This window comes from Pelobates fuscus, chromosome 9 (assembly GCF_036172605.1).
Source record: "Pelobates fuscus isolate aPelFus1 chromosome 9, aPelFus1.pri, whole genome shotgun sequence".
NCBI classification, from domain to species: domain Eukaryota; kingdom Metazoa; phylum Chordata; class Amphibia; order Anura; family Pelobatidae; genus Pelobates; species Pelobates fuscus.
In genome coordinates, this window is record NC_086325.1 from 85257951 (window position 1) to 85276291 (window position 18341).

At 40.9% G+C, this 18341-nt stretch overlaps 1 protein-coding gene across 2 annotated transcripts in view; it reads right to left on the reverse strand.

Annotated features, from left to right (window-relative positions):
• The window catches only part of COL4A6 (collagen type IV alpha 6 chain), a 252067-nt gene that overhangs the window by 62130 nt on the left and 171596 nt on the right, over window positions 1-18341 (reverse strand). For both annotated transcript variants that reach the window (XM_063432131.1, XM_063432130.1), the window contains exons 13-18: window positions 11515-11616; window positions 10180-10224; window positions 9764-9823; window positions 8178-8222; window positions 7426-7479; window positions 5924-5993 (exon numbers count right to left, since the gene is read on the reverse strand). In XM_063432131.1, coding sequence (XP_063288201.1) covers window positions 5924-5993; window positions 7426-7479; window positions 8178-8222; window positions 9764-9823; window positions 10180-10224; window positions 11515-11616 — 376 coding nt within the window. The remainder of the gene's footprint in view (window positions 1-5923; window positions 5994-7425; window positions 7480-8177; window positions 8223-9763; window positions 9824-10179; window positions 10225-11514; window positions 11617-18341) is intronic.

An 18341-nucleotide genomic window follows, 5' to 3' on the forward strand; every position in this document is an offset into this window, starting at 1 on the left:
GGGCGGGTATGTGATCATGTGGACACACTACCCAGGTGTCGTTCTCCTTGCAGGTCTCGCAGCAATACACCCGCGGTCCTGAGGCAGGGCCAGGCTGACAGGAGTCGGCGCCAATTGGATGCTCCGGAGCCAAGCATGGCGGACGGAAGGGAAACGAACCCACGGCCTTCTGCGGCTTCGGGCTCAGGCGGGGAGTCAAATGTTACACCACACGCAGGAACACTATTGACTTGTTTAAAATCTTTCTTAGATTCATGGGCGGGTGGGGAAATGGCTTCACCTCAGTTTGGGAGAGTGTGGACGTGTGAGAAAGGCCAGGGGTTACAAGGTAGGGCCGTGGGCCCAACACAGGATAGCGAAGTGGGGTTATCTGTGTCCGAAACTAGTAAGGAGTCGGGGGAGAAGGTTGGTATTGGGGGCGAAATTACCGACGCTGCGCGGCAAAACGTGCACGTGTCTTTCTCGGGCCCATTAGGTTGTCATCTAAAAATGGACATCAAGGAGAAAATTTGGAAGGGTGAGTTTGTGGAGGTTTTTTCCTTACTCCCGCTGGAGGAGTTCTTAGACATGAAAGAGGAGGACAAGAAGGACGCGAAGAAGGAGGAGGAGGAGAAAAAGCGTAGGTATCGGAAGATTCCTAAAACATTTGGGAACTGGCTAAGGGCCTTTTGTATCCTGGCCAGCGTGATAGGGGAAAAGTCGCCGGATAAATGCTCCCAATTGTTTTGCTACCTAGATGGGATTGGGGAAGCGTACCGGACTTATGGCGGGGTCGCCTGGTGGCGGTACGACGAACAGTTTCGCCAGAGGTTAGCGGCGAACCCCAGCATGCGGTGGGATCAAATGGACCTTCCCCTCTGGATGCGGCTCATGATGGCGCAAAAGGCTGCGCCCTTTCACGGGACGGCCGGTGCGGCCCCTGGGGGACCTGCATCGGCCGGGCAAAAGAAAGGCTTCTGTTGGCTCTTTAACGAGGGCCAATGCAAGTGGGGTACGTCGTGCCGGTTTAAGCACGAGTGCTCAGGTTGTGGGGGTGCACATGGAGCCAGCCGGTGTTTTAAGCGAGGTAAGTCTGCGCCAGGAGCGGGAGCCATTGGAGCGTCGGCCCCCTCCGCTGCCGCGGGGGGCAACCCCGGTGAAAGTAGGCGAGATGCTGCCGTGGCTAAAACAGTACGGTAACCGTCAGGACGCCGAATTCTTATGGCAAGGCTTTACGGAGGGCTTTTCAATACCGTTTCAGAGTAGGGATGTGGGGAGGTTATGCAGTAACCTCAAGTCGGTGGGGGAACACCCGGGAGTTGTGAGGGACAAGTTGCTGAAGGAGGTGCAACTGGGTAGGATGGCTGGGCCGTTCGAGGCTCTGCCGTTGCCTGACTTGAGGGTATCCCCGCTAGGGGTAGTCCCCAAGAAGGAGGCGGGTAAGTTTAGGTTGATTCATCATTTATCATTCCCGAAAGGGTCGTCAGTAAATGATGACATCGATGAGGCCCTGTGCTCCGTATCGTATGCATCATTTGACCATGCTGTCGAGTTGGTTCGGAGAGCAGGGCGAGGGGCCTTGATGGCGAAGGTGGACGTGGAGGCAGCATTCCGGCTCCTTCCTATCCACCCAGACTGTCACCATTTGTTAGGGTGCCTTTTTGAGGGTAAGTTTTTCGTGGACCTGTGCCTACCCATGGGTTGCTCCATTTCATGTGCGTATTTCGAAAAGTTTAGCACGTTCCTGGAGTGGGTAGTGCGCAGGGAATCGGGCGTGGGTACGGTGGTCCATTACCTGGACGACTTTCTGTGTGTGGGCCCGGCTGGGTCCGACAGATGTGCCCAAATACTGCGGGTGTTTCAGAGGTTAGCTCAACAGTTTGGGATTCCTCTGGCTGAGGACAAGACAGTGGGCCCGACCGAGTGTCTGAGTTTTTTAGGGCTGGAAATCGACTCGGTCGTGGGGGAATGTAGGCTGCCGGAGGAGAAGTTGAGGGTGCTCCGCCAGCAGGTGAACGCGATAAAGGGCGCTAGGAAAGTTACGCTTCGGGGACTGCAGTCCTTGCTCGGCAGCCTTAATTTCGCTTGTAAGGTGATCCCTATGGGTAGAGTTTTTTGTAGATTGCTGGCTAGGGCTACCTGTGGTGTCCGTCTGCCGAGTCATTACATCAGGGTGTCGGTAGGTATGAGAGAGGACTTGGACATATGGGACTGCTTCCTCACTAAGTTTAATGGACGGGTGTTTTTCAGGGATGCGATGAAGGCATCTGGCGACGCCGGGCTGTTTACGGACGCCTCGGGGAGCGTTGGCTTTGGGGCTTACCTTGGGGGCAAGTGGTGTGCCGAGGTTTGGCCTGCGGCTTGGTCCGAGAGCCCCTTGATTCGGAACCTCGCCTTTTTGGAGCTTTTTCCAGTTGTGGTAGCGGTATCACTATGGGGCGAGGAGCTCAGGGACAAGAAAGTTATCTTCCACTCTGATAATATGGCAGTGGTACAGGTAATTAACAGTCTATCGGCTTCGTCCCTGCCAGTGGTGAGGTTGTTGCGGCAGCTAGTGCTCTTGTGTATGTCTTGGAACATTGTCTTCCGGGCACGGCACGTGCCGGGTCTGCTGAATGTGGTCGCTGACGCTCTGTCTCGTTCACAGTGGGTGCGGTTCCGGGAAGCAGCACCGGACGCGCAAGCGACAGGGCAGGCGTGACCGGAGGAGATGTGGCGGCTCGGGACGTTGTGCTTGGGCGATACATAAGGAGCTCACTGGCGCCGGGGACTTGGACCGCTTATACTAAGGTTTGGAGTGAATGGGAGGAAATGTTGTCCCAGGCGGGAGCAGGCGATTCTGCAGCCGGTAGGTTGGACACGCTGTTGTGGCTTCTTTGCAGGTTGGTGGCAGGTGGGTCGTCCCCTTCTAGGGTGGAGCGCTACATGTCTGCGTTAGCTTTCCTGTTCAAGTTTAACGGGTGGGAAGACTTGACGAAACATTTCTTGGTGAAGCAAACTTTGAAGGGTTTCAAGAAGGGCAGGAGTCTGTGGATACGAGGAGGCCGGTGTTCTTTGCCACCCTTCAAGGGTTGGTGGGGTTGTTGAACGAAGTGTGTAGTTCGGCATTTGAGGTAACTTTGTTCTCTGTGGCTTTCGTATGGGCTTTCTTTGGGGCTTTTCGTATTGGCGAATTGGTGAGCGCCAATAGGTCGGGGGCATCGGGCCTCCGGTATGAGGATGTGGTTATCAAACAGGACAAGGTCGTGATTTGGCTCCGGCGCTCGAAGACGGACGTCTTCGGAAAGGGTAAGAAAGTTGTCCTGTCCTCGCTACCAGGGTCCCCGGTGTGCCCGGTAGTGTGTGGGGACGTGTTTTTACGGGTTCGCCCGAAGGTTGGTGGTTGCTTCCTGATTCACGAGGATGGGAAGGCGCTGTCGCGCTTTCAGTTCTTGCGAGTCTTCCGCATGGGGTTGACGAGATTGGGCTTGCAGCCCGGACAATTTGGTACGCACTCCTTCCGTATCGGGGCTGCGACTGAGGCGGCGCGTCTCGGGCTGGGGGAGGAGCGGATAAAGCAGATTGGGAGATGGGAATCCATCAGGTTCCGTGCATATGTAAGGCCGGAAAGGTTGGTGTGAATGGAATGTTGTGGATGTGGGTAAAGGGTGCTCTGCCGGTTAACTGAATTTGTTTCCTTTCAGGCTTGGTCGCTTGGCTGGTGGGTCACTCGTTTGTCTACTGGGCGGAGAAGAGGGCCGCAGTTCGGAGACAAGGCACACAACTGGGTTTTCTTCTGGACACAGTGGACCTTCGGTGGTTTGGTTTTCGGGGTTTCAGCTGGCAGAGTATAAGTGGTGAAATTTTTGGGATGTTGTCCAGGGGGTTTGCCCCAGATATACTTTTGATTCACGGTGGGGGCAATGACTTAGGTTTGGTCCCCCAGAAGGTGTTGGTCAGGAGAATGAAGAGGGACCTGGATAGGGTGAGGGCACTGGTCCCTGGAGTTACAATAGTGTGGTCTGAAATGGTGCCGCGGTTGAACTGGAGGCATGCCAGGGACCCGGCGGCTGTGGCACGTTGCCGAGGTAAAGTAAATAAGGCCATGTCTGTCTTTATTAGGAGAATAGGGGGGGTCCCAGTGAGGCACTTTGAATTGGAGGGCGGGTTGCCCAGTTATTTTAGGCGGGATGGTGTGCACCTGTCTGATGTGGGGTGCGATCTATTAAATTTAGGTTTCCAGGAAGGTATTTCCAAAGCCCTATTTATGTGTGGTGGGGGTCGCTCGAGACATTAAGGGTTCAAGTCTCTTGCTATGGCGGGATAGGGCTTGGGTAATTGGAAGGTAGGAGGAGTATAAATTGGTTAGGCTGGATTAAACTGGAGTGTGAAATGGTTTGTGGGTTCGAGCTCATCGGTGGCTCCGAACCAGGTGGTGTAGGGGGGTCTCGGTACACCCCTACAGTTAAAAAAGTTATGGATATGGGGCCTCTTTGGTAGGCCATGTGTTATGTGTTATTTGTTATTTATAATGTTATTTATTGTTATTGGGCGGGGTCATTGCCGGGGGTAATTTATGTACGGTGGGGGGTGGAGGTATATTTACTTTTGTGGCAATGACCCCAATTTGTTACCTTGTTTATAATAATAAATAAAGCTGTGGACTTTTTTATTCCAACAGAAATACGGTGTCTGTAAGTTATTGGGGGGTTGGGGTAAACAGCGCACCTGCCGAATAATCGACTGTGCGCATGTCAAGGAACCCAGACCACTTAACCTCAATAATCTCAATTCAGTGGTCTGGGTGCAGTGGCCTTTCAGTTTTAACCCTGCAATCTGAAGCATTGCCATTTAGTAGATTAAGCAATGTTGTGATTACAGGTTTAACACATCTCTTGTGGCTGTCTTCCTGATAGCCACTATAGGAACTTCTCATGTGAAAACCAAGTCAGACTTAGTACCCAATCAAATGTTTTCTAGGTAATTTGCTGCACATGTGCACTAGCCCATAGGAAAGCAAGCATTAGCTGAGATCATCAATATTGATGCTACAAGGTGAGTAAATCACCTTTTTTTTTTATCGTGGAGCACCTAAATAATTAGTAGGACACTACAGCTGTTTTGCTACAGTGTAACAGATTATTCACTATAGTGAGAATTGCCAGGAATTTTAAGCAAATTTCAGAATTTAGGCAAAAAAAAAATAACTAAATTAGAAACATTCAATTTTGTTTTTAACCTTGCTATTTTGGCCTCAGATTTGAAATTCACTTTGAATTTCTCACAATTCTCACTGTAGTGAATAATCCTATAACTATTGCTAGTGAGATAACACAGTATCTCAAAGTCATGTACTTGTTTCCAAGAAGGCCAACTGAGCCATGCATCACTTCTGAAGGAAATAAAACGAGTATCATTATAGGAACACAATAGTGTCAGATACACAAATATGCATTCCTTACATTATAGTATTAAACTAACTATGTAACTCCTAAATGGCAGAGAATTGATCAGTGAGACTGCAGGGGCATTAGCCATACACCAAAACTGTGTAACTATGCTAACGTTGCTTTTGTGCCTATAGTGTCCCTTTAAAAGATGTACGGAGTTCTTCTGCAAATTAAACTGTGCAACTGATCATATTTTAAAAAATATATATATATCATGTCCTGATATTTCTACTAAACACAATGGTTTCATACTACAATTTGTGAAGAATGTTTCGTTCTGGTCTACCATAAATCACAAAGCTCCCATATCACTTTCGGAGGTAAATATTCTAATGAAGGGCTTCCTTTAATGATACTATTTCCACATCCCTATTAGGACTTCTAACAGATATGTCATGATGGGATTCCACTAATTATATTGGTTCCATATAACCAGCAGATGGGCTGTACAATGGAACAGACACAGCGCACATAATAAAACCAGTTGTTAAAAAGTGGATTAGAAAGACAAATACCTGGAATTGAAATATCATCTTCATCTATTTCAATTGGACGTCCAGGTAAACCAACATCTCCTTGTTCACCCTAAAACAAAAAGCAAGTAGTGTGTGTTTTAAGTAAGTAATGGCCCAAGTTTAATTTTGCCAACATATGCATGAATGTATACCAAAGAAATTCCATGAGGTAAATGGTCTAAATATACATAATCCATTGAGAAATGTCTGTACAGGACATTCCAAAACCCACAGTTTAATGCATACCGCTGTAAAATGTAGAAGGGAAATGTACATCAGGAAATATATTATAATCTACAGCAGAAGAAAACAAAAGTCTTTGTCTCCATCAACCCTTCCCCCCCCCTCCCCTCCCCCCCCAAAAAAAGCAAATCCCAAATCTGTTGTCCCTGTGACATTCTAAGGACTTATCTGCCATCTCCCCTCCTACCCACTGCACTTGGATGAAAATTAAACTAAAATAAATGAATTACATTTAAATGAATTGAAACAAATTAAATGAATTGAATTAAATGAAAGAAAACTTCATATTGTAGAATAACAAAAGTTTCATTAATTTCTGGCGTAACCAGATTTATATCGCTTTCAGAGTTCTTTGTGTTTTCTAGTCATTTCTTGGACCTAGGTTTTCTTGTGATCAGGCAGCTGAATAGTGGACAATTTTGAATTTCCCACCTTGAATTTCCCAAATGTTGCCACCATGGTGAAGCCCTCTTCTCGTCACCTCTGACGAGACACTCAAGGTAAAACTGTTTTAGCCACCAAAATAAACTAATCCTTAGTCAGTAGCCAATTTTCTTCAATGTCTACACTCCAGTCATAATAAATGCATTTTTTTATGCTAGGGATTAACTATATAGGACCGCTGGCAAACCTAGATCTTCTATTCATCACAATGTAACTGTAGATACCCAGTTTAACTGGCCTCACCAACAGCCCAGTATTTAGTTAATTAATATCTAGCTAATTACTTTAGCTATTGCCAAGTAAAATACAGCCTAGAGCAGAATAGCTTTAGAAGAACTCCATTTGTGGTTGCAATCATGCATTTACTACATACTTTTCCTTTGCAGGAAATCAAGAGGTGAACTGCCTCTGGACTCACTATACTCTTTTCCTGGTATATTTTAAAGTAACAATATGGTAACTGACATTTCGAAGTGGCAATATGGTAACTGACATTGTGGCATCAAAGTGAGAGCAGATTTTCCCTTGCAGCTTCTGCGGCCGGTTCTGCCGGTCCCGCATTGGCTTCATCAGCCACCACCATGTCTGCTGCAGACATGGATAACCCGCTACCTAAATCTTCGTATAAGAAGTTAAGCACAGAAGAAGAAGAAGAAGATGATGGTAACTATATTTGTGCCCTGCTCAAAGACTTTTGTTTTGCATTTTAATTGATAAGGTTTGCATTGTGTAGATATGTTGTATGGATATGGAAGTCTGAGGGTGCCTGGTTTTAACAAATAGTTTTTTCATAATTGGTATGTCCTGCACATTACCTTCACGCCTTTAAAGCCATCAAGTCCTATAAATCCAGGAAGGCCACCTTCTCCCTGTAGATCAAAAGGAATCCAGAAGCCAATGTTATACTGGTTGGATGATTTGTATCTCACACGAATATATTTTATGCGATAGGAATAAAGACTTGTAAACGCATGGGGAAGTCACAGATACTCCCACGTACAGCTATGACAAACAGCGTAAAATGCCACCAATCACGTGTGATAGCCGCTATCCAATCACATGTAGAAACAATTATTTTTAATATAACAAGATGTTAGAGTATAACTGTGCACTGGCTGGTAGTATGGCCGCTGTACCATACTATGCTCAGCATTGTGTAATAGCACGCATGTACAACAGAGCCTAGGTAGGAAAATATGACTCCATGTTACAAGCAGTTCTGACATATAAAATGTACATATGTTAGGTAGCATTTTCATTTAAACTATTAAACTATTTACAAAAACAATGTGCTGTACACCAAAGCTCCAAAGAAATACATTTTACATTTTTTAATGTGGCGTTCTGCTGTGTGTTTTATTACTGTGACTTTGCCACCTAACTTCCTCTTCTCCTTTTGCTAGTATTACAAACAAATGATATAACTCCTAAATGAAGATAATTGAGTGGTGAGACTGCATGATCATTATCTATTTACCAAAACCACTTTGTTATGCTAAAGCTGTTTTGGTGCTTTGAGTGTCCCTTTCATTTCCCGACATGTTTTGTTGTTTTGATTGGACTGTACCTTTCTGCCAGGATACCCGTTGATTCCATCAGTCCCTGGGAAACCCTACAAAAAAAAAATAAGTGAATAGCATTAACAACAGAATGATGCAACTAGAAACAAGTGCAATTTGTTCATTAATAAAAAGCAAAATATTTGGAAATAAAGCAATATCAGTACACTGGAATAGAATTGCACAAAAATTCAAACCGATACAGAACACCGTAAATGTTGAACAAATAGACAATATACATTCTGCTACATTCATGCAGAAAAATGACATGACAATAAAAATGACATTCATTAAAGTGAGGATTAGAGTAAATTCAAACAGAATTCAAACTGATTTCCAATTTAAGGCCAATGCTTTTGGTTACTTTGGCATTAGTTTGAATTTCACTCTGAATTTCCCACACTTTTATATTGTTACCTGAAACTAAAACAATAATTAGCTTGACCTAAAAATAAAATACTAGTGCAGTATGTTTATTTTTCTGTAGCGTGAGCCAAATGTCAGGAACCACCCATATATTTGGAATATATGGGAACGACCTATATAAGGCACCGTAAGTTTCACTATAATATACAGTGTATGGATAAGATTTATCAAAGTTTAAGTGGTTCTCGACTTTAAATTCACCCATTGTAAAAGAACATTAGCAAATATGCAGTACAATGTAAAATAGCCTCTATGTGTGTCCAGAGACGTCAGCAAGATTAAAAATGAGTGGTGCTCCCAGCACACAGTCAAGATGCCAATTACATTTGCTTTGTGGAACCATGCTCACGTTATCTGCAAACCCACCATCTTCTCTATTCCCCTAAATAAAACAAAATCAATGCAATTTCTTAAACAATGATGAGTAACTATAACATTTAAGCTGCAATTTTAATGAAGGGTGTTTTCCAAAATCTTTTGTGCACTAGCACCATTACTCACAAATTTTCCAGCCAATTACCCCTAATGTCAGATTTTCAGTGAAGAACTACACCATAATGTCAGTAATACCTTTGATATACAATTACAATCTGAATTGCATCTGGATCTGGTATTGAAATAGCCTTTTCAGAAATATCCTAAGGTTTACAGATTCCAAAGAATATAACATTGAGCTATGAAAAACTAATTGGAAGGTAGGAGGAGTATAAATTGGTTAGGCTGGATTAAACTGGAGTGTGAAATGGTTTGTGGGTTCGAGCTCATCGGTGGCTCCGAACCAGGTGGTGTAGGGGGGTCTCGGTACACCCCTACAGTTAAAAAAGTTATGGATATGGGGCCTCTATACTGAGTTCTTCTCCAGTAAGGACTGAATATTTTCTGATGTTCTCAGAATTCCTTGTAGGTCTGAGACTGGCTGCAGCCACGTGATATTCTAATAACATGATGGTCCAAATACATTTCAGAGGACATGTAAAAAAGACAAATGCACTTTGTGCATTTTAGATCCAATCAGTGATAATAAAGGAGCCAGTTGACTTTGATTCTAGACCTTTTTAAGTGGCCATTTTCAGTGGCATTTCAACATTATGTTAAAAAGGTATTCTCGTGTTTCATTGTCATTTCACCTAATGTCTAGCATACAACACAAAGGTAAGTTACCACTTACCCTTCCGCCTGGAAGTCCAAGAATGCCTTTCTCCCCCTTTTCTCCTCTGCCTGCATATCCCTGTATAGATAAACATATACATTATTTCAGTAGTACTTTTATTTACAAAGTATACATTACATACTTAGAATTATATATATACTGATATAAAGGAATGGAATTCCCTGCCCAACAGCCTAAACTTGACCAAAAATAATATTTAAACAATAGTGCAGACTTAAGTGATTGATGAGCTTACAATCTAAAATATGCAATGGAGAGTAAGACAAGGCAGCAGGAATTACAGCAAGAAAAAGCCACAAACGACATTCATAATTAAATAATACTATATTTGGGTTTTGCTGAAAAATTATCATAAAGAATCAATCAATGTAACATGCATCTCCACATAAAAATAAAACAAAATAGAGGCTTACCGGAGAGCCAGGTGAACCTGGATTTCCATATGGTCCTGGATCACCCTATGTAGAATAACAACAAGGTGACAGTACTATTTAAACATATTACATTTTGTTGAGACTCAGCATCAAAACCATAATAACCCAAAACAGAACATTCTAAAATGCTCGCCACACAATGTGCATTACGTTCCTCCTCAACACTGACGGTGGAGGAAGTAAAGAAATTGCTGAGTAGGTGAGTGTTTAAAGGGCTTGGTAACCCTTAATTGCAGGGGGGAAGGGGGGGGGGGGGGTCAAAGGGACACTATAGTGTTAGGAAGACAGCTGTGCATTCCTAACTTTATCATTTACCTTTAATTGTTTTTCTTATATATATATCAGGAAAACACATGTTTTTCCAATCAAAAGTATCTGTTTTTTTTTTTTTAAATTACAGTATTTTAAAAAATGCCTGATACTTGATTAGTTCATGTGGTCCCATCCTCTGATAATTTATGTTGGAGGAGTCACTCTAATTTGGTGGATTTTTCCTCTTATAAGACCCTATTGGACAATGGCAACCAGTCTGCTGATAGCGACAGATATACCTGGTACTTATAAACATATACAGTGACAAGAAAAACAAGAAAAGGGTTTGTAAACCCTTTAGAGATGGCTGCATTTATGTGTAAATTTGCCATCTAAGTTGTTTGATGCTCATCTAAGTTACAGTAACAATCTGTTTTAACTAATAACACACACATTATCAAATTTATCTTTCAACTATGCACAGTATAAGTTAGAAAAAGTATGTGAAACCCTAGGCTAACTTCAACAAAAGCTAATTAGAGTAGGAAATTGGCAAACCTGGTGTTCAACTAATGCAACAAGAATGTGTTTGCTATTCACAAAAAAGCATCAGTTAATGTGAACTATGCCTCACAAAGAGCTCTCAGAAGACCTAGGGAAAAGAATTGTGTTGCATTAAGCTGAAAGGGTTACAAAGTAATCTCAAAGAGCTTAGATATTCATATATCTACTGTTAGACAAATGATCTACAAATGGAGACAATTTAGTACTGTGGCTTCTCTCCTTAGAAGTGGCTGTCCACCCAAGATGACTCAGAGGGCACACTGCATAATGCTCAATAAGGTAAGAAAATAAAATCCCAGAGTGATAGCTACAGAATTGAAGAAATTATTGGAACTGGTTAACATCTCTGTTCATGAGCATAACTATACGGAAGGTTGAGTTGTTTGGGAAGTACATGCAGCACTATGTATGGTGTAAAAAGGGCACCCCATAACAACATGAAAACATCATCCCATCATATAGAGCATCAGCATAATGGCCCAATATTATATTACATACTTCCTCTCCTTTAATTCCTTTATTGTAGAGATCGGTTGATGGTACTCCAACAGCTGGTTGTTCAGGTCCTGGTCCAGCTGGCCCTTCAGGTCCTGCATCTCCCTGTGCATAGTAAGACATAGGATTTATTATTACAATTATCTGTGTAATCATTATTTTACCAACTTTACTTTATACTTTCAAATTTTAAAGTAAAAAAAAATGTAAGTACTCATCATCTTGTATAGAAAGGTTTGTGAAATATTTTATCTGTTTGCACATATATTTATCTGGGAACCTGTTAATTTGATGGTCTTCAGTTAATTAAACTGTGGGTTTTAATTTCGAGGCACCTTTTTTCAGTTTTATTTCACTAATGTGGTTTGATTCACCTACAACATTGCTTATCATTTCTTCTCATAATGTAGCATGAAGACATTTAAGAAGGTATAGAGCACCTCACTACTTTATTAGACCTGTTTAATTTAGAAGTAAGTATCTCCTGCTCAGTTAATAGCCTTTTAGACCCTTTAGAGCTATCCTGTGTGTGATTAAATTTACAGAGCAGGAGACAAAAATGTCTAAAGCAAGTTAAAGGGAAACTCCAGCGCCAGGAAAACAATCAGTTTTCCTGGCACTGGAGGTACCCTCTCCCTCCCACCCCCCAATCCCCGGTTACTAAAGGGGTGAAAACCCCTTCAGTCACTTACCTGAGGCAGCGACGATGTCCATCGTCGCTGTCTCCTCCTCCGCACCGCTCCTCCTACTGATTCCGTCGGCCGGTGGGCGAGACTGATCCCGGCCACCAGCCGAGGAGACCTAATGCGCATGAGCGGCAATGCCGCGCATGCGCATTAGGTCTCCCCATAGGACAGCATTGAAAACGAATGTAGTAGACAGCCACTAGAGGTGGAGTTAACCCTGCAATGTAATTATTGCAGTTTATAAAAAAACTGCAATAATTACAGTTGCAGGGTTAAGAGTAGTGGGAGTTGGCACCCAGACCACTCCAACGGGCAGAAGTGGTCTGGGTGCCTGGAGTGTCCCTTTAAAGGGACTCTCCATTGTCAGGAAAGCATATTATTTTTCCTGGCACTGCAGGACCCTTCAGTGCCCCTCTCCTTCCCACCCCCATCCCTTTCAGTGACTTACCTGCGCTGATGTCCAGCGCTGATGTCCCTCGGCTCTCGGTCAGGCTCCGCCTACTTTCCTCCCCCGCCGTCAGCCAGCGGGGAGACCTAATGCGCATGAGCGGCAAGGCCGCGCACGCGCATTAGACCTCCCCATAGGAAATCATTATTTAATGCTTTCCTATGGGGATTTCGGCGACGCTGGAGGTCCTCACATAGCGTGTTCTCACATAGCGTGTTCTAAGAACATGGAAGTCCCTCTAGTGGCTGTCTGATAGACAGCCACTAGAGGAAGACTTAATCCTGCAAGGTAATTATTGCAGCTTATGAAAACTGCAATAATTACACTTGCAGGGTTAAGGGTAGTGGGAGTTGGCACCCTGACCACTCCAATGGGAAGAAGTGGTCTGGGTGCCTGGAGTGTCTCTTTAACATCCGATTGAAAATTAAACAAGTTTTTTCATGAAGGCTGTGTGAGCCACAGCCAGGGGAGTTGTGGCTAGGAATTCATAAATAGAGAAGAAAGTGATTTAACTCTTAAATGGCATAGAATTGAGCAGTAAGATTGCAGGGACATTGTCTATTCAATAAAACTGCTTCATTAAGCTAAAGTTGTGATGCCTATAGAATCCCAATATTTTAGATTTTAAGTGCAGTAGGATCACACTGCTCAATCCCAAAAACAGGAATGTGATAGGCTTCTGACAGTGCATATCCTCATAACCACACTCTCTCGCGAACCTGAGCGACTATTCCACACTTTTAACTCTCTTCTTCGCCCTGTTGCTCCTCCTCTCCTACCGACTTAACCACCACAAACTTTGCAACTCCCTTCACTGACAAGATCTCTACAATCAGGGAAGATATTTCTCATCTCTCTCCTTCCACTTACAATACTTCCCCCAACCTCACTCCCTCTGCTGTTCTATGCTCATTCGCACCCGCTACAGCGGTAGAGGTTTCTGGTCTGCTCAGGTCCCCCCGCCCCACCACTTGCTCCCTTGATCCTATTCCCTTGCATCTTATCCGTACTCTGTCTCTTTCTCTTGCTTTGCCTCTCACTAAAATGCATTGTATGAGTGCATTGAGCATTGCAGCAGTATATACTGAGATTGTATGTTTATGTATGTTGTTAAAGCAAAATGAATTTATTTCTTTATGTGGTGGTGGTGGGGAGCGGCACCTGGCAGAACCCATGAAAGAAACTAAACCATTCTAAAACAGTTTAACTATTGTATATGGGGTGGGGCAATGCACTGTTGTGATTATGGTGATTGGAGTGTTCCGTTAACCATTATTGGGTGATATAAGTGGCTTCCCTTCAGTTGGGTGTGATCTCCCAAAAAGTTTAAATATCACACTATTTTTGTCTATGGTGGAATCACCCATGGAGCTTGGTAAATGGCATAGGTTCTCCTTGAGCCTATGTCAATTCAAATATGGGAGAATGGGTAAGTAAAAGTTCCGTGCAATCTTTAAGAAGTGACACTTACATTCTTAAAGTTTATATGTATTTTAAACATGTTAAATAAATATTTTGTTCTATGTAGTAAAAAGTTGATGTTACAATATGTTACTGCCACTGCCATCTAGTGACTGCTTTCTGGTAAGACTACAGGATTACATTTGTTACATTCGTTCACAATCTCTAACATGGTGTGACAAACATACATAGACATGCAATATTTACAAACCCAAATTGTAGGATTTACTACACTACATTTAGCCCAGCTCTCATGCCCCACCTAAGGACCACATTATAGAATGCAGCCTCTTTACTTTCCATCAATATTCCACATTACGTATGAAGAGGGAACTTTATTTAGTAAACACTATTAATTAAATAAGTTAGTCAATAAAAATACATTACTCACCCATATTATCATCTTTATTGGTACCAAAGCTCACAATGACTGTAACAGTGCACAATAATCACTTTCCAGGACAGAGGAGCACTCATCTGGAAAGCTACAACCAATGTCTATAGCTTATAATCCTTCAGCAGGCATGCTTTTTGATAAGTATGAATATTGTCTCACACGTATACCAACTGTATAACATGTTTCTTCCTATATTTGCTTCTCACATTTCAAGAACCACTACACGCTGGCCAATTTGTAGGCTGCCCTGGTTTACACTGCCTGATAATCTAGGCTATCCTAAGTTTAAAATAAAATATAAATGGTGAGAGCACTCTAAAATAATATTACCCAAACTTGGTCAGTCAATCTAAAATAGTAAAATAAGAGAGAAAGTCATAGGGTAATACAGTTGAGATAAAACCATATAGTCACAGGTGTTGGTCTCACTCACATATATAGAGCCACTTTAGAAGCTGGCTCAAACTTCAAGCTTTGAAATCAGTGGAAAACATATTCGGTCACTTTAAATTTTAATCGTGTTTTGGTTACGGGACGTCAACTCTGAACGTAACGACGTCTATTTCCGGAGGTATACTAAGTGACCCGGAAGTAAAGACGTCGTGACGTAAGGACGTGGGTTGACGTCATGACGCTCATGACGAAACAGGAAGCGGAAGATCGGTGATTTGGGAAGAAAAAAAAGCGCCAATAATTTCAGTATATAAACAGAAGCTTCACAACAGTGGAAATACTCCGGATGAAGGCGAGAGCCGAAACGCGTTGAGGGACTGGACTTATCTTTTATGGAACTTCTTTTCCGATTTATTTTATTCTGTTATATTTATTTCAATAAATGTTATTTGTAACCCCCTATATTCGGCGTCCTGAATGAATTTGGAGGTACCAGACACAGAAATTTTGGAATTTCCTATGAGAAGTCCTGTTTTCCACTGATTTCAAAGCTTGAAGTTTGAGCCAGCTTTTAAAATGGCTCTATATATGTGAGTGAGACCAACACCTGTGACTATATGGTTTTATCTCAACTGTATTACCCTATGTCTTTCTCTCTTATTTTACTATTTTAGATTGACTGACCAAGTTTGGGTAATATTATTTTAGAGTGCTCTCACCATTTGTATTTTATTTTATCACTTGTTGTATTTGTGGTGGTGTGGCCCACATAGGTGATTGTAGCACCATTTTATTTTAATTTTTACTTTATACTATTGTCTAGCCACTCGTGGTAAATTATTCCTGAAAATAACAATTGTTGAATTAAGGTCAGGATGGCAAAAGGACCTAGACAAAAGATTTTCCATAGATTATACTGATAAAACAGAGAATTCTATATATAACAATGATTTGGATACTATATGTTCCCAATTGGAAAAATTGTTAATTAAAGAAATAAAGCTGAAGTGGGAAGTTTTTACATTGGAAAAATACATTTCACTCCAAATTAGACCTAGGGGTTTGAGATTCCATAAACTTCCCACTTTAGATCAAGAAAATTAGACTTTTATGGGTATCTGGAACAAATCCCTTGAATCATTTTCAAAACATATGATTGGTGTTCTGATAGATCAAAAATCTCAGAATTAACATCAATTAGATGAATCAATTAGAAAAATCCAGTTGCAATTAGAACCTTTTAAAGGAATGGAAGAATTAGATAATCTCATAGAAATGATGATAAAAAAGATAAAAACTATAGAAAATTCCGTGATAGAAACAAAAAAGAGAAAATTGCAGAGGGATCAGGAAGATTATAAAAATCGGAATATTAGACCATTAAAGAAAAACAATTATCAGAAAAAAAATCAAAATTTTGAGAGATATCCTCTGAGAAATAAGACAAGAGAAGAATATAGATATACTAATAATAATAAAAAAAGAACCTCCCAGTATCCCACCAAAGAAACAACAACTAGGCGGAGATCTTTTAAGGATAGTGATAAGATAAATCAATCAAAAAACTATCATAAAGAGAATGATGAATGGACTGAAGTAAAATGTAGGGGATCAAGATTACCAAATAGAAAAATAAAATAAAAAATGGACTCCAGAAAAAAAATAAAATTCCTATCTCTAATCGATTCAAAAAACTTAGAGAACATCATGGGGATGATTTTTTAGGGACAGGCAGTCTGGAACCCAAAGAGAGGAAGAACATGTTCACTCCTCTCAAAAGATCCAGAGAACAAGAAGAGGAAGAAATAGACATCAGAGAAAGGGAGAAAAAAATGAGAAACGAGAATTGTTGGAGAAAATAGAGATCAACGATCCAACAGAGAATTTTAGAATTTTTAATTTATCAGAAAATTTTTAAACAGATTCTAATATTAGCATTTTTAAAAAAGGATTTAAGTTTGCTCCGAGTTGTAATTTAGATAAATTTGAATCATTTTTAGATCGTAATCGATTTTTCCGAAAATTATGTTTAAAAAAAATTTTTTTAACAAACTTCCGGTATTAGAGAAAAAAATGGAGGATACCGATAATTTTACTCATACTCTTTTAAAAAATAAATCCTCATTTTATCCTGTTAACTGTAAATCTGATGTGATGAAGTCATTTGAAAAATGATGCCTTAAAGATTTTAAAATAATAAAACCAATCAATAAATATCAAGAAATTATAACTAAAAAAAGAGAAAATGGCACTAAAACATTTGAAGGATGATAAATCTGTGGTAATAAAAGCAGCAGATAAGGGAGGAGGTATCGTTATTTGGCAAAAAGAAAAATACTTAAAAGAAATTTATAATCAACTTATGGATGAAAAGACTTATAAAGAACTCCCTAACAATCCACTCCCTGAAATTAAATCAAAATACAAAGAATTTTTAGATGAAGGTTTTAATACTGTGATTTTAACAAAAAAGGAATATGACTTTTTAGATACCAAATATCCAAGGATACCTGTAATTTATATTTTACCAAAAATACATAAAGATATTAATAACCCTCCTGGTAGACCAATTGTGTCTGGGGTTGATTCACTTTTTTCCTCATTATCCCAGTATATAGATCAATTTTTACAAAAACTTGTTGTTAAATGCCCAGCGTATCTTAAAGATACTATGAGCCTATTACAAATTTTAGAGAATTTTCAATGGAATGAAGATTTTATTATGGCAACATGCGATGTAAGCAGTCTATATACAATAATTTGACATGATCAGGGCTGTGAAGCTACCCGTTTCTTTTTAAAAAAAAAGTTTGGAGAAATGGATGAAATGCAATTGGAATTTTTAATACAAGGAATTTCTTTTATTTTATCCAATAATTTTTTTTGGTTTGAAGATAAATTTTACCTGCAGGTTCAAGGCACCGCTATGGGGACCAGATTTGCCCCAAGTTATGCTAATCTCTTTATGTCATTTTGGGAAGATAGTCATATCTTCTGTAGAGAGAATATTGGGGCAAATCCCGTCCTCTACAGATGCTACATTGACAATATTTTTATTATTTGGAGAGGAAGTAAAGAAACCTTGGAGAATTTTATCTTATCTCTTAACTAAAATTCATTTAATATTAAGTTATCTTATGATATTAGTTCTGAACAAATAAATTTTTAGATTTGACTATTTATATAGAGTATAATATGATCAAGAGTAAAACATTTTTTTTAAAAAGTTGATGTGAATAGCTTCAAAGACCTGAAAAGTTGCCATTTTAAACCATGGCTCAGCAATATACCAAAGGGCCAGTTTTTAAGAATAAAACTAAACTGTACTGAGGATGAAGAATATTTAAAACAAACAAATGTTTTAAGAAGTAAATTTATTGAAAAAGGATATGATAGTGACAAATTGGATGATATCAAGAATTAGATTGGAGAAAAGGACAGAGGG